This window comes from Dermochelys coriacea, chromosome 17 (assembly GCF_009764565.3).
Source record: "Dermochelys coriacea isolate rDerCor1 chromosome 17, rDerCor1.pri.v4, whole genome shotgun sequence".
NCBI classification, from domain to species: domain Eukaryota; kingdom Metazoa; phylum Chordata; order Testudines; family Dermochelyidae; genus Dermochelys; species Dermochelys coriacea.
Window position 1 is genome coordinate 5680448 of NC_050084.1, and position 14855 is coordinate 5695302.

General features: G+C 45.0%; 1 protein-coding gene across 1 annotated transcript in view; it reads left to right on the forward strand.

Annotated features, from left to right (window-relative positions):
- Positions 1 to 2471: 2471 nt before the first annotated feature.
- MED13 (mediator complex subunit 13) overlaps positions 2472 to 14855 on the forward strand; it is an 80489-nt gene continuing 68105 nt past the window's right edge. Inside the window, exons 1-2 of the mRNA XM_038375559.2 lie at positions 2472 to 4213; positions 6474 to 6708. Of these exons, the coding sequence (XP_038231487.1) occupies positions 4148 to 4213; positions 6474 to 6708 (301 nt within the window). The 5' untranslated portion in view covers positions 2472 to 4147. The remainder of the gene's footprint in view (positions 4214 to 6473; positions 6709 to 14855) is intronic.

Here is a 14855-nt window from a genome sequence, read left to right on the forward strand (position 1 = left end):
GCATGGGGAGAAGGTGACCAGCCCTCCGTGGAGAAAGAAGTGGTTCGAGACTATTTAGAAAAGCTGGATGAGCACAAGTCCATGGGGCCGGATGTGCTGCATCCGAGAGTACTAAAGGAGTTGGCAGGTGTGATTGCAGAACCATTGGCCATTATCTTTGAAAACTCAAGGCGATCAGGGGAGGTCCCGGATGACTGGAAAAAAGCTAATGTAGTACCCATCTTTTAAAAAGGGAAGGAGGAGGATCTGGGGAACTACAGGCCAGTCAGCCTCACCTCAGCCCCAGGAAAAATCATGGAGCAGATCCTCAAGGAATCAATTCTGAAGCACTTAGAGGAGAGGAAAGTGATCAGGAACAGTCAGCGTGGATTCACCAAGGGCAAGTCATGCCTGACTAATCTAATTGCCTTCTATGACGAGATAACTGGCTCTGTGGATGAGGGGAAAGCAATGGATATGTTATTCCTTGATTTTAGCAAAGCTTTTGATACGGTCTCCCACAGTATTCTTGCCAGCAAGTTAAAGAAGTATGGGCTGGATGAATGGACTATAAGATGGAGAGAAAGCTGGCTAGATCATCAGGCTCAACGGGTAGTGATCAATGGCTCCATGTCTAGTTGGCAGCTGATACCAAGCGGAGTGCCCCAAAGGTCAGTCTTGGGGCCGGTTTTGTTCAATATTTTCATTAATGATCTGGAGGATGGCGTGGATTGCATCCTCAGCAAGTTTGCAGATGACACTAAACTGAGAGGAGTGGTAGATTAAACTGAGAGGAGTGGTAGATACGCTGGAGGGTAGGGATAGATACAGAGGGTCCTAGACAAATTAGAGGATTGGACCAGAAGAAATCTGATGAGGTTCAACAAGGACAAGTGCACCTGCACCTAGGATGGAAGAATCCCATGCACCGTTACATACTGCTTCTGCAACTACATACTGTACATCCACTACCCGAGGAACAAGCCTATGCTATCGTGCACCCTGCATAATATTTTTCTCAAAATGGAGCACAGCTCTGCAGCAGAGTAGATTTAATGGCTGTAGAATCATGGAATACATAGAGTGCTGTTCATAATACCTATCTCTCTTTTCTAAAGAACTTTAAGATGCAAAACCTACTCTATAAGTGCAAAGTGCCGATTTGCTCTTGTGCATTGACCATCAGCCTGTGTCAAGACTTGGAAAAGACTTGAGTCCTTCTTGCCAGTGTTCAGGAGGAGTTGATAAGGCTTGGATTTTGGACCCCATTCCTGGGTTACTGGCAGATTCATAGATATTAAGGTCAGAAGGGACCATTATGATCATCTAGTCTGACCTCCTGCACAACGCAGGCCACAGAATCTCACCCACCCGCTCCTGCGATAAACCTCTCACCTATTGTCTGAACTATTGAAGTCCTCAAATCATGGTTTAAAGACTTCAAGGAGCGGAGAATCCTCCAGCAAGTGCCTCGTGCCCTATGCTACAGAGGAAGGCGAAAAACCTCCAGGGCCTCTTCCAATTTGCCCTGGAGGAAAATTCCTTCCTGACCCCAAATATGGCGATCAGCTGAACCCTGAGCATATGGGCAAGATTCACCAGCCAGATACTACAGAGAATTCTTTCCTGGGTAACTCAGATCTCACCTAACATCCTATCACAGGCCATTGGGCCTATTTACCATGAATATTTAATGTTACAGGTCGTGTTGCCAACCCTCCAGGATTGGCCTGGAGTCTCCAGGATCCCAAGATTAATCTTTAATTAGAGTTTATGTCATGTGATGAAATTTCCAGGAATAGAGCCAACCAAAATTGGCAACCTGTGCTACAAGGGGGTATGTTGGTTGAGTGATGGACCTGGGGCTAGAATTTGAACCCATTTGGCCTCTGTTCAGATGCTGCTGGGATGCAAAAATGGATTACTCTTGCTGGAGATTCGAACTAGTGCTTTGAGTGGGGATTCAAACCCCAGCATGATAGGAGCTGGGGGAGACACACTTCAATCCTGTTTTCAGAGTAGCAGCCGTGTTAGTCTGTATTTGCAAAAAGAAAAGGAGGACTTGTGGCACCTTAGAGACTAACAAATTTATTAGAGCATAAGCTTTCGTGAGCTACAGCTCACTTCATCGGATGCATTCATCCGATGAAGTGAGCTGTAGCTCACGAAAGCTTATGCTCTAATTAATTTGTTCGTCTCTAAGGTGCCACAAGTACTCCTTTTCTTTTTTCAATCCTGTGTGAAATGTGAGGCCTTGTGGTAAAGTGGGATTCGAACCAGGAGTTTGATGTTTAAATTAATTTCAAACGTGCAGCTCCCCCCACTGCGCCGCCCCTCAAAGCCCCACTAGATGGCAGTCTTTCAACGAGCGGCGAGCCCCACTTTCCCCGCTCCCTAGCGCTGCCGGAGACCCTAATGGCCGGGCTGCGCCACTGCAGCCTTTTCCCCTGAACCTCGACGGCGGCCATCGTTGCTCAAGGCCACGTGACGCGGCGGCGACCAATCAGGACGTGGAAGGGGGCCGGACTCTCGTCCCTGTGGCCGCCATTAAAGAAAAAGGGGCTCGGAATTAGACGGGAGAAGAATCCCCTCTCCCACCCCCCCCCCCCGGCCGGGACGCGACATGGGGGCGACCCGCTGACGGCAGCCGGGCGCTCAGGATGCCGCGGCCGGGCAGCCGCCGACAGAGGCACCGCTGAGAGAGGAGGCCCGCTAGCGGGGGCTTCGGGGCACCGACCGCGGCACCCGCGTCCCTCTGTCTCCGCGCTTGGCGGCGGGGCCGGAGCGAGTGGGGATCGGCCCCTACCTGGGGAGATCTGCGGGTTCGCCCCCCGTCCCCGGAGGTTCCCCAGTTGAGAGGATTCGGGGTTCAGCCCGCCCCTTGGGAGGGCCCTCCCCCGAAGAGACCCCGCGGTCCCTCCCTCGCTAGGGAGATCGTGGGGTTCAGCCCCCCTCACAAGAGACCTCTCCATCTGACGTTTTGCGGGGTTCGCATCGGCGGAGGGAACCCCCCCGGCCGCGGCAACTTGGTGGGGGTCGGAGATCCACCCATCGGTGGGGATTTGGTGGGGTTCGGCTCAACTTTGGGGTAGGCCCCTGCTGACGAGAGACTTCGTGGGATCCATCGGCCTCTCTGAAAAAACTGGGGCTCACCCCCTGGAGAAGATCTCCCCGCCGAGGAGACGGTGAGGGTCGACCAGAGGTTTTCTCTTCCGCCCCCCCAGCGAAGAATCTTTACGCACAACGGAGACTATTTGGGTTTCACCCTTCAGATAAGAGGATTTTTTTGGGGGGGGGTTATGCTCACAAGAAAACATACCTCGCTGGGCTGCTGCTGAGGGGGCGTTCGGGGTCCCCTTCTCACTCAAGAACCCCCCCCCCCCCCCGGCGGATTTTGGGGGACACCCCGGGAGAATTTTACCCCACCCGTGGGAATTCTTAAAACTTACTTGATTTCTGACGCCTGAAGTTTTTGTCTGATCTAATTTTTAATTTATTTGGAATATATTTTGAGGGGGAGAAGAATCTGACACCCCCGCTTTACTCTCTTCCCCTCGGACTCTTATCGACCCACAACCACTCAGCCCCAGTCATTCCCCTCTTTGCCCCTCTCATCTGGCGAATAAGAAACAAGTGGAAGAGCAGGGAGGTTGCTGGATTAATTGCCCCGCTGGATTATTTATTCCTCAACTCCCTCGTTTGGCGACTGAGATAAGAGTGAGGGTCGCGAACCCATTTTACCTCCTGCCCCATTGGATTAATTACCCCACTCCTGGCCCCTTGCCGGATCCGCTACCCTCTTCTCTCCCCTTGGTTTTCAATTGTGTGGACAAGAGCAGCAAGGAGGATTGTGTATCTTAATCTCCCATCGTTGGATTATTGACCCTTTCCCTCTTTTCTCCCCTTCCTTGTTGTTGTCTTTGCCCTCCTGTTTTGGCAGAAGAGGAGGGAAGGTTCTGATTCTTTTGCGCACTTTTCACGGCTCCCCCCCCCCCCCCGCTCCTGTTTGTGTAAAATCCCTTATTTAACTGTAGTATTGGTGCGTGTGTAACCTCCTTCCCCCCCCCCCCCCTTTCCTTCTGTGTCTCCCTCCCCGGCTCGCTCTGTCTGTCTCTTTCTTTCTTGTCGGAGGCTGTGGGATAATGGCGTGTGGGTTGTGGCTGTGAGGATGAGTTCCTGCTTCGTGCCGAACGGGGCCAGCCTGGAGGATTGCCATTCCAACCTATTCTGTCTGGTAAGTGTCCACCAGCTGCAGACACGCCGCTCACAGGGAAAGAGGTGTGGTGGCTTTTTGGGGGGGGGCGGGGGGGGGTGGAAGGGGTAGTGGAAGCAAAGCAGCCATTTTTAGCATAGCTTCTGCTGGATGAGTCCTCAGAGTAGGCCTTGCCTGGAACCAGCCAGCTTTTCTGTGTCCCTCTGTCCCCCCCCCCCCATCATTGCCTGTGTAATACTGTCCCTCCCGCCTTCTCTTGTCTTTTCTGGCCAGTATTACCCCAACACTTGGCTTTCCCCTTCTGTTTCCTTCTCCCCAACTTTTTCTGCTCTCTATTAATCTTTTTAGCTATACCTTCTCACATCTTTATTTTAGTCCTGGCAGGAGGTGGTATGTAGCTGCACTACTCCCCTTTCCTCAGGCAAACTTTCTCTGCTTCCTCTCCCGCTATAGTGATGCCCCAGAAAAATTTCAACTAAATCCTCCCGTTTTCCTTGCTTTCTTTTGTCTATCATTTTTCTCTTAAACTGGTTTTGATGATTTTTTTTTGTGCAAAGGCGCATGCTGTCCTACACTTGTGTTGTGCACCATTTCACATCCTTATTTTTTTTAACCATTAAACAGTTAATCTTCACTTTTGACAGCTCTTAAAGCCAATTTGATTTGGATTGGAATATGGTGCACTTTTTTGTGGCTATGGGGATTGCTGACCTGCTTCATTTTTCTTTAAATACAAATTAATCAGGTTGACTGGTATTTATTATTATGGAGGCTGTTTTAAGTAAAACCTCTGTCTGGCTTTTCTTGCTGGTGTATATTTTGGGGGAGGGGAATCTGGGCAGTTTGAGCATGTCTGCAGGATACCAGTATGAAGGCTGCATCAGGTCTGCAGCTTAGTATGAGCAACATCTTGTAAGTCTTTCAGAAGTACCAACTGTTGCAAATTCCTTAGCAACACTGAGTCTGAAGCCTCATCTTCCTACGGCAGTGGTGGAGGCTACCCTATTAGATACACTGTGCAATAATCTTAATTGTTGTGTCATATCTGGGGGAAGAGGAGAGATTAGAACCATGTGGGAGAAGGGGGGATAGTGTTAGCTAGTGCAAGGAACTCCTTGTATATGCTCATTTATGAGACTGAATCTATTTGGCACCTCCTGTCATGCATCTCGAGTCACTCTTCCATTTAAGAAGTGGTCAGGGTTTAAACCTTGATCTCTTTGGTACAGTGTTGCTTTGTAAACAGTAGTTCAAGAATAGAGATTACCTGTGCTAATAGGAAGATATAGAGCAAAACAAATTGTTGTGGCTAACAGGATAATAACTTGAGTTAAATGCAGTTTTTTGCAGAAAAATAACTTAAATTTTAATTTTGGGAGTAGGAGAAGGGGAGAATATGATGGCATTTGGGTATATTGGGTGCACTTGAAAAGTTGCAACTTGATGTATTCCCTCTCTCTAAAATAAGGAATTCTGTTGTTACAGGTAGATCTTTCAAAGCACTGTAGTAGTTAAGGGTGTTTGCTGAAGGTAGAGCTATTATATACAGTGTTCCTGAAAGCTCTGTGTAATTTTAAAATGGACAGAGGGAGCATACATGCATAACATCTAGGCTAAGGAAAAAAGTGTTTGCTAAGATATATGATTAGTCTATAACTACAGTTAAAATAGTTGGGAAAACAATTTCATTAATGGTTGCTGTTCACCTCTTTTTTTGTTTTATCAGGTCTTTGCTAACTTTAACAAGTTGGGGAGACAAGGTGGGTGAGGTAGTATCTTTTACTGGACCAACTTCTACTGGCGAAAGAGACAAGCTTTCGAGCTACACAGAGCTCTTCTTCAGGTCTCCTCTGCGTAGACCAAAACAGCTACAACAATAGTGCAAACATTTAAGAACTTGGTCAATTTTATTGCAACTTTGCTTCTGGTATTAATACTTGCAACAGTTATTTAAAGATAGAGGTAAAGCAATGTGCAGGTCATAGTTTAGGATATAAGCTGTCTTCCTCATCCTCACATTCAACAGAGTACAATACACTTAAGAAATGTTTTTGGTAAATTTTGGTTAAAAGCATAGGATTGTGGATTATTTTTTTCTCTTCTTTTCCCTTTTTAAAATCACAGAACTAGGGTTTATGTCTGGTAGCTTTTTGCTAAGAGTCCTATTTGCAACTTCCTTCTAGTGAAGGAACTAGAAGTAACTTCAGGATTTAGTAAACCTTGTTTCTCCGAAATGTTTTTCACCTAACTTTTTTTTTTTTTTTCTGTTCCTCTTCCGCAGGCTGATTTAACTGGGATTAAATGGAAACGATACGTATGGCAGGGTCCAACATCTGCCCCAATTCTCTTTCCGGTAACAGAGGAGGATCCCATTTTGAGCAGCTTCAGTCGCTGTCTGAAAGCCGATGTACTGAGTGTTTGGCGGCGCGATCAGAGACCTGGACGCAGAGAGCTGTGGATATTTTGGTGGGGCGATGACCCCAACTTTACTGATCTTATTCATCATGACCTCTCAGGTAAAAGAGAATGGACTGAGCATCCCTTTGTTGACTGATTAGATTTTGTTATCTTCCATACTTAAAAAGTTCCCACTTTATAAACACTACAATGGATAATGACCTACAGTTTATTTTCTATAATGATATGTCAGACTTACAACTTCCATCACCTTGAGTTTATAGTGTGGGCCTCCCAGGAAACCGAATTGCTATGATCGTGGAATCTTATCAAAACTGAACTTCTGTCTTGAGTTGTGTACTGATACAGTTGAGTGTCTCTCTGTGTTTAGGGTGGCTGTTTCTACTGAGAGAAATGGTGCTAGATATTCAAGAAGCAACTTTTTGCCCTTTTTATCCTATGCTTTTTGAAAACTAAAATGAGCCTCTCAAATTTGGATAGAATTTTCTCTCTAAAACGAAGAAATGCAAGACCCTGTGGCAGTGACTTAGGTGTGAGATGATTTAATATTTTTAAAATGTTTGGTATAACCTCATTTGTAGGTGATCAGAATGTATCTTAAATCTCCATGCTATCTTTAAGGTATGGGGAAAAAAGTTAGGGAACCAGATGGAGTTGTCTCTGGAAATTTTCAAAATAAAGGTGCCTAAATAAGGCACCTTAGGGAGCGGGGTGCGTGGAATCCTGAGAATCTTGTGTATTAAGACTCTCTTGTTTTCTTTCAGAAGTGCTGAGTGCCTGTTAAAGTAGGTTAGTGTCAGAAGTGTAAGCCATCATCGCCTTTAATGGTGAAAGTCAGACCATTCTTACTTGGGTGTCTTAAATTTAGATTTTGGTGCCTAACTTTAGGTATCTTATTTTGAAAATTTTGGTTTATGATTTCATTTTCTAACACACAGCTTTTTTTAATATAATCTTGTTTTGTGTTTTTGCTTGGAGAGCTAATTTTTAAACCACTGCCTTTTGTATACAGTCTCCCCAGTAGGCTTACAGATGCGTATTTTTTTATACCATAATATTAAGAAGACATATTGTTGTACGTAGACTTTAGAATAATGAAAAGCATTCATATTGCAGAATTATAAAATGAAGTCTAGTTTTGGTATGTAATGCTTTTGATAAAAATGGAAGTCTGTGAGTACTTTTCAGGGAAACTTTTTCTGGTGGATGAATAAATGGTACTTGAGAGAACCAGAATACGTTAATAGTCTCTGTGTAATTGTGGACATTCCAAAAAGCAAATATGAAGTTGAAGTGTCGCTGAGCAATCTGATTTGAAACAATCTTGTAATCTGTAGAATTTCCATATGAACAGCAACTTTATAAAAAGGAGCTTCATGTTTTATGCAACAAAAATATATCATGTACTGGAAAAGACTCGAGTACTAAAATTACAGATGTTTCTGATATTGTATTTGAGTTAGCAGGAATTGTAATACTGCTGCTACTACTACTGACAACCCTGGAAATGGAAACTCCTCTTATGGAGTAGTCAACTACAGCTTCTGTAAGTTTGCTCTATGAATGTCCTCTGTCCCAACCTGCAGGGACCATCTTTTGTATGGTGAGATGTAACTTAGATTTCATGTTGTTTTTGTCCTGGGGTACGCCTGAGTAAAGACCAATGCTTGTGTAGAAGTTTCTCTGTAAGTTTTGGTATGTTGTTGTCCGCTATGGCATAGGGTGAGACAAGAATATTAGATTTTTTTTTTTTTTAAATCATGAGCATGAAGTTAAACCACAGGTCCACATAGGACTGAGCCCAAGTTTCTAAACTTGTCTGCTGTATTTAGTGTGATATATTTTATTTGGTCAATATCTAGCGTGTTTTTTTTTTTTTTTTTTTTTTTTTTTTTTTTTTAAAATCACTAATGGGTAACTTAAAGTAGTAATCGGGAGGAACCCGGTAAGATACCACCAGCCTTTGGGGGGGATACCTTGCAGCTGAATTCCCTAAGCTAATGTCTGTGATGCTCACATATTGTCTTTGCGACTTCAGCGTAGATGGGCTGGCATATGTCTTCCTGGAAGTGAACTCGTGAGTTGTCTTACCTAGAATTAGTGAGGCGCTCGTACAGAATTGGTTGTTTGCTTAATCTTATCTTTGGGTCTGTTTTGGATATTTAATTTGTTTGGGTTGGGGATGTTTGACCATTGATGTCTGCATTTCAGGACAGGTTCTATTCCATACCAGTTTTGGCACAAGAGATGTTTGGTTTCTACACAGATTCCGAGGCTAACAGCTCATGACTCTTTGATCTTCCTGGTGGTTAAACATGCCTGACTTCTCATTCCAGCAAGGAAGTTTTTCTGGGCTGGGGGAGAGAGCCTCCAAAAGCCATTATCAGCTGTTCTAGTCAGCTTGGATCCTTATAACCAGAAGCAGTTACATAAGTGATCTATAGGAAATGAAGAGCTAGATTGGGGAGGAGGTAGCTGGGACGTTGCCTGAATCCTATTCTTTTTCTATGCAAAAACGTGTGTGTGTGTGTGTGTGTGTGTGTGTGTGTGTGTGTGTGTTATAACTGAGCCCAAACAATATTACTTGGCCTCATCCATAGACATAGCAATGAATTATTGGTTAGCGGACAGGTTTTTTTGTTTTTTTTTTTTGTTTTTTTTTTTTAATTAATCCATTCTGCTCCATCCTTGTTGCACTGTTCATGGAAAAGATAAATTGCTTCCAGGCGGAGGCCCGCTATCTGTTCTGATTCTTGCTCATATTGTTTGGTGAAAACAGTGTGGCTGTAATGAATTACCAGGCATTATCGATGCTGTTGTTTAGCAAACTGATGGTGTTGACCATCCTTAAGGTGAGATGGGGAACTCATTATGTTTAAGAAACATCCTCCTGATGCTAGAGAGTATGCCGCTTATTGCTGAGTAACAATCCTCTTTTAGGGAAAGTGATTTGAGAAGGCAGCAGTTATTCAGTTCCAGTCCTGCTTGGATAGCAGTAACTGTCTAGATTCTGGCCTCCCTTTGGAGTTGAAACTGCTTGTTATGGGGCCATAAATCATTGGGCATGTGAAACTTCTTGGCAGCTATTGATTTGCCATGAGTTGTAGCTTGACTTTGCTTATGTTTTGGAAGTGCTCTTGGTGGTGATCAATTTGCTGAGGGATATGACATATGGATCCTTCAAGGATCTTTCTTATCACCTACAGGGTCTCCTGGCAAGATAATGTCTAAACATACTAAAGTGTCAATGTTTTTTTTTATATAATATTCAACTGTATATCTCTTGCTCTGTGGAAGTTCATTCTCTGCGCTGGCAGAACGTTTGAATAATTTTGCCGTCTGGTTGTATCTGAACTCTCTACATTGAGCCTTGGGTATAAATCTTGTTGCTGGTAGAGGTGGTTGATGTGAGGGGCTCTACTCCTTGTTTTCCCCAATTTATGAGGGGATTGATTCAGAGGTGGTGACTCTGGTTAAAAATTTTCATGTCTTTCAGTCACACCTTTTCTAAGAGTGCCATTTATCAAATGTTCCAGGAAAACTATTTAATCTGCTGTACCTGTGGCAACTTTTGTAATGGTATCATCTTATAGCAACAGTGAGGCATGATCATAGTAAATCCCTCCTTGCAAGGCTCAAAGTAGGACGTCTCCACTACATAAGCTTGTTCAGAATGCTTCAGTACAGTATCTCGCTGGCTTGAGCAACCATAGTTGTATTACACATTCTCTGTGCTCTTCAAAGTGTCTGACTATATAAATGTGGGGGTTGAAGTTGGTAATGTTGGGTTTTAAATGTTGTATCGGTCCAGATCAGGGATGGGCAAACTTTTTAGGCCGAGGGCCACATCTGGGTAGGGAAATTGTATGCAGGGTTGGGGTGCAGGAGGGAGTGCAGTGTGCCGGAATGGGATCAGGGCAAGGGATTGGGGCAGAGAGGGGGTGTATGGGGGGGGTGGAGTGCAGGGGGGGCTCATGGCATGGGTGCAGGGGGGGTGTGGCAGGGGGCTTGGGGCTGAGGGCAGGGGGTTGGGGTGAGTGGTGTGGCAGGGGGCTCAGGGCAGGGGGTTGCGGTGCAGGAGGGGTGCAAGGTGGAGGCAGGGGGCTCAGGGCAGGGAGTTGTGGGGCGGAGTGCAGGAGGGGTTTGGGCTCCGGCCTACTGCCGCTTACTTGGGGTGGCAGCAGTGTGGGCCAGGGCAGGCTCGCCTGCCCACCTGCCCTGGCCCCATGCCATGCCATGCCGCGCCGCTCTGGGAAGCGGCTGGCACCACATCCCTGCATGGCCCATGGGTGAGGGGGGCACAGGGTTCCATGCATTGACCTTGCCATGTCTCCAGTTATCTCCCCTGAACCTCCCATTGGCTGGAAACGGAACTGCAGCCAATGGGAGCTGTGTGGGGCGGTGCCTGGAGGCAAGGGCAAGGCATGGAGCCCTTCCTCTTCTCCCTTCCTCCCCGCCCCCCGGACCTCAGAGACATGGTGCCGGCTGCTTCTGTGAGCAGCACGGGGCCTGCAGCACCACAGGGCAATCCCACATGCCGATCCAAAGCCCTGATGGGCCGAATGTGGGTCATAGTTTGCCCACCCAGGTCCAGATTGTGCTCAAGACCTAATTCTGAGGCAATAGTTGTACTTAGACTTTCACCCACATTTTAAGGATTCACCATTGTGCCTTTGGCTGGTAAGTTACACCTTTTATTATGGTGAGCTGTATAATGTGGAACTCTCTCTTCCTCCCCCCCCCTCCCCCAGTTCATCTTTAACTTCTAAAAATATCCTTTTAATTTGCATGTGCTTCACTACTTTTGGCCCTATATTTACTGACTTCATCCTTTTTGTGCTAGACTTCTTGTTTGTTTGTACAGCTCCCAGCATGCTTTGGTGGGGGAATAATTTATAAATTAATGTTAGTCTTGGCTCTGCATTAGACTTACGGGAAGGTGCAAGCTATAAGAAGGAAAAGTAATGGTTGATATCTAAAAGTTTTTCAGAAGTCTGTGTGCAGGCATGCATATTTGTTTGTCCTTCAGGTTAAAAATGACAAGCAGTCTTGAGCTATTGTGGATTCCAAATGGCAGCAGATATTTCTGTATCTTGGGCAGGGAAGTGCATAGTGCAGAGATTCTCCAACTTTCATAATGGGGACAATGTTGTAACAGTATGTCTCATGGATCCTCTCCTCTCCACTTCCAAATCATGTGGACCAGTTAAGTACTAAGGTATCTTTAGCTTCTAATACAGAAACCAGTGTAAGAGCCAACATCATGTGACCACCCAGTGTTCTACAGGCTCCTTAGCAAGTGGTCCACTAAACAGTTTGAGAACCACTTCGCTACTGACCGCTATTCCTACCTACATGCCTCTAGCTTTCATCCAGATCACACCACACGATTCGTTGTCTACAGCCAAGCTCTACGAATGTAGAAGCCCTCTACACCAACATTCCACACAAAGATGGACTACAAGCCGTCAGGAACAGTATACCTGATAATGTCACGGCTAACCTGGTGGCTGAACTTTGTGACTTTGTCCTCACCCATAACTATTTCACATTTGAGGACAATGTATACCTTCAAATCAGCGGCACTGCAATGGGTACCTGCATGGCCCCACAGTATATGGCAACATTTTTCTGGCTGACTTAGAACGACGCTTCCTCGGCTCTCGTCCCCTAAGGCCCCTACTCTACTTGCGCTACATTGATGACATCTTCATCATCTGGACCCATGGAAAAGAAGCCCTTGAGGAATTCCACCATGATATCAACAATTTCCATCCCACCATCAGCCACAGCCTGGACTAGTCCACACGAGATCCACTTCCTGGACACTACGGCGCTAATAAGCGATGGTCACATAAACACCACCCTATATCGGAAACCTACTGACCGCTATTCCTACTTACATGCCTCTAGCTTTCATCCAGATCATACCACTCGATCCATTGTCTACAGCCAAGCGCTACGATATAACCGCATTTGCTCCAACCCCTCAGACAGAGACAAACACCTACAAGATCTCTATCATGCATTCCTACAACTACAATACCCACCTGCTGAAGTGAAGAAACAGATTGACAGAGCCAGAAGAGTACCCAGAAGTCACCTACTACAGGACAGGCCCAACAAAGAAAATAACAGAACGCCACTAGCCATCACCTTCAGCCCCCAACTAAAACCTCTCCAACGCATCATCAAGGATCTACAACCTATTCTGAAGGACGGCCCATCACTCTCACAGATCTTGGGAGACAGGCCAGTCCTTGCTTACAGACAGCCCCCCAACCTGAAGCAAATACTCACCAGCGACCGCACACCACACAACAGAACCACTAACCCAGGAACCTATTCTTGCAACAAAGCCCGTTGCCAACTCTGTCCACATATCTATTCGGGACACTATCATAGGGCCTAATCACATCAGCCACACTATCGGAGGCTCGTTCACCTGCGCATCTACCAATGTGATATATGCCATCATGTGCCAGCAATGCCCCTCTGCCATGTACATTGGTCAAACTGGACAGTCTCTACGTAAAAGAATGAATGGACACAAATCAGACGTCAAGAATTATAACATCCAAAAACCAGTCGGAGAATACTTCAGTCTCTCCGGTCACTCTATTACAGACCTGAGAGTGGCTATCCTTCAACAAAAAAGCTTCAAAACCAGACTCCAACGAGAGACTGCTGAATTGGAATTAGTTTGCAAACTGGATACAATTAACTTAGGCTTGAATAGAGACTGGAAGTGGAGGAGTCATTACACAAAGTAAAACTATTTCCCCACGTTATTTTTTGCCCCCACCCCACCCCCCACTGTTCCTCAGACGTTCTTGTTAACTGCTGGAAATGGTCCACCTTGCTTGTCACCATGAAAGGTTTTCCTCCCCCCGCCCCCCCCCCCGTGCTCCTGCTGGTGATGGCTCATCTTAAGTGATCACTCTCCTTAGTGTGTATGATAAAACCCATTGTTTCATGTTCTCTGTGTGTGTATATAAATCTCCTCACTGTATTTTCCACCGAATGCATCCGATGAAGTGAGCTGTAGCTCACAAAAGCTTATGCTCAAATTTGTTAGTCTCTAAGGTGCCACATGTCCTCCTTTTCTTTTTGCGGATACAGACTAACATGGCTGCTACTCTGAAACTTCGCTAATGGTTTACTCACTTCATTGGCAGTGCTTGCTTTTGATGTATACTCTTCTGTTTGATAAATGTCACACTACAAAACTTTGCACCAGATGTCAATATAGTGAGCCTGAGTGTCTGTCAGATTTATTGTTAACCATTGAAACATTCTCATCCTCTGCCTGCTTCTAAAGCTTTTGCCAATTAAGTTTACTGTACAACATAGTCTTAAGCATTTTGGTGTCCTCCAGGTGGAGGTATGTCCATTCCAGCAAAACTCTGCTAATAAGCATTGCTCAGTGCTGATGTACATTCTCTTTACAGAACATCTTTATTTGTGTTTTGTATCTTGCTACTTGATATGCATAATAGCTTGAAGGTGCTGTTGATTTAAATCTTTCCAGCTCTTTGCTGTGCTGGCAATAAGGTCTATGTTTTACATCTGTGGAGTAAGGTGAAAATTGCTACGGCATTGTAAATGTGCAGTTTCGGCTCGGGTGGTGATCTACTTGTTCCAGACTGAATATCATATGCAGAATGTACCTTTAGAAATTCAGGGAAAAATTCCTTGATCATTGGGTGTTTGTCAAAACTCCAAGTTAAGTGAAATCCATCTGTATACATAATTACTCTCCAAACTTAACAAATTTTTTTTTTTAAATTTTAATGTGGCTAAATGTCCCAGTTTATATTTTATACTTGCTTGCAGTTTTCTCTTCATTGTGGCATATGTGTGTTCTGCACAGTGTCAAAACACAATGTTGCCATGTCTGGCTTGACAAGCTAAACTTGATCTTCGTGAAAAAGTTAAAGGACTGAAGCAATCTTAAAATCCCTATAAGCAAGCACAATATGTTCTAGAAGTGTAAATATTCTGCTTTTATTCTCCTCTTGGAGGATGGGTAAGGAAGGTAAAACATTGATGAATACACTATATGTAATATACACATTACATTCAGACTTTTTTGCAAAGACTTAATACTTCTAAAGAAAAGGCTAGTTTGTGTTTTGTTGCAAATATAGTGACAGTAAGTATGGTATGATATAGTTTAGTAGAATGTGATCTTGGACTGTAGTTCATATCTGAACTGGTTCTCGGTCAAGGAAACTGTCCAACA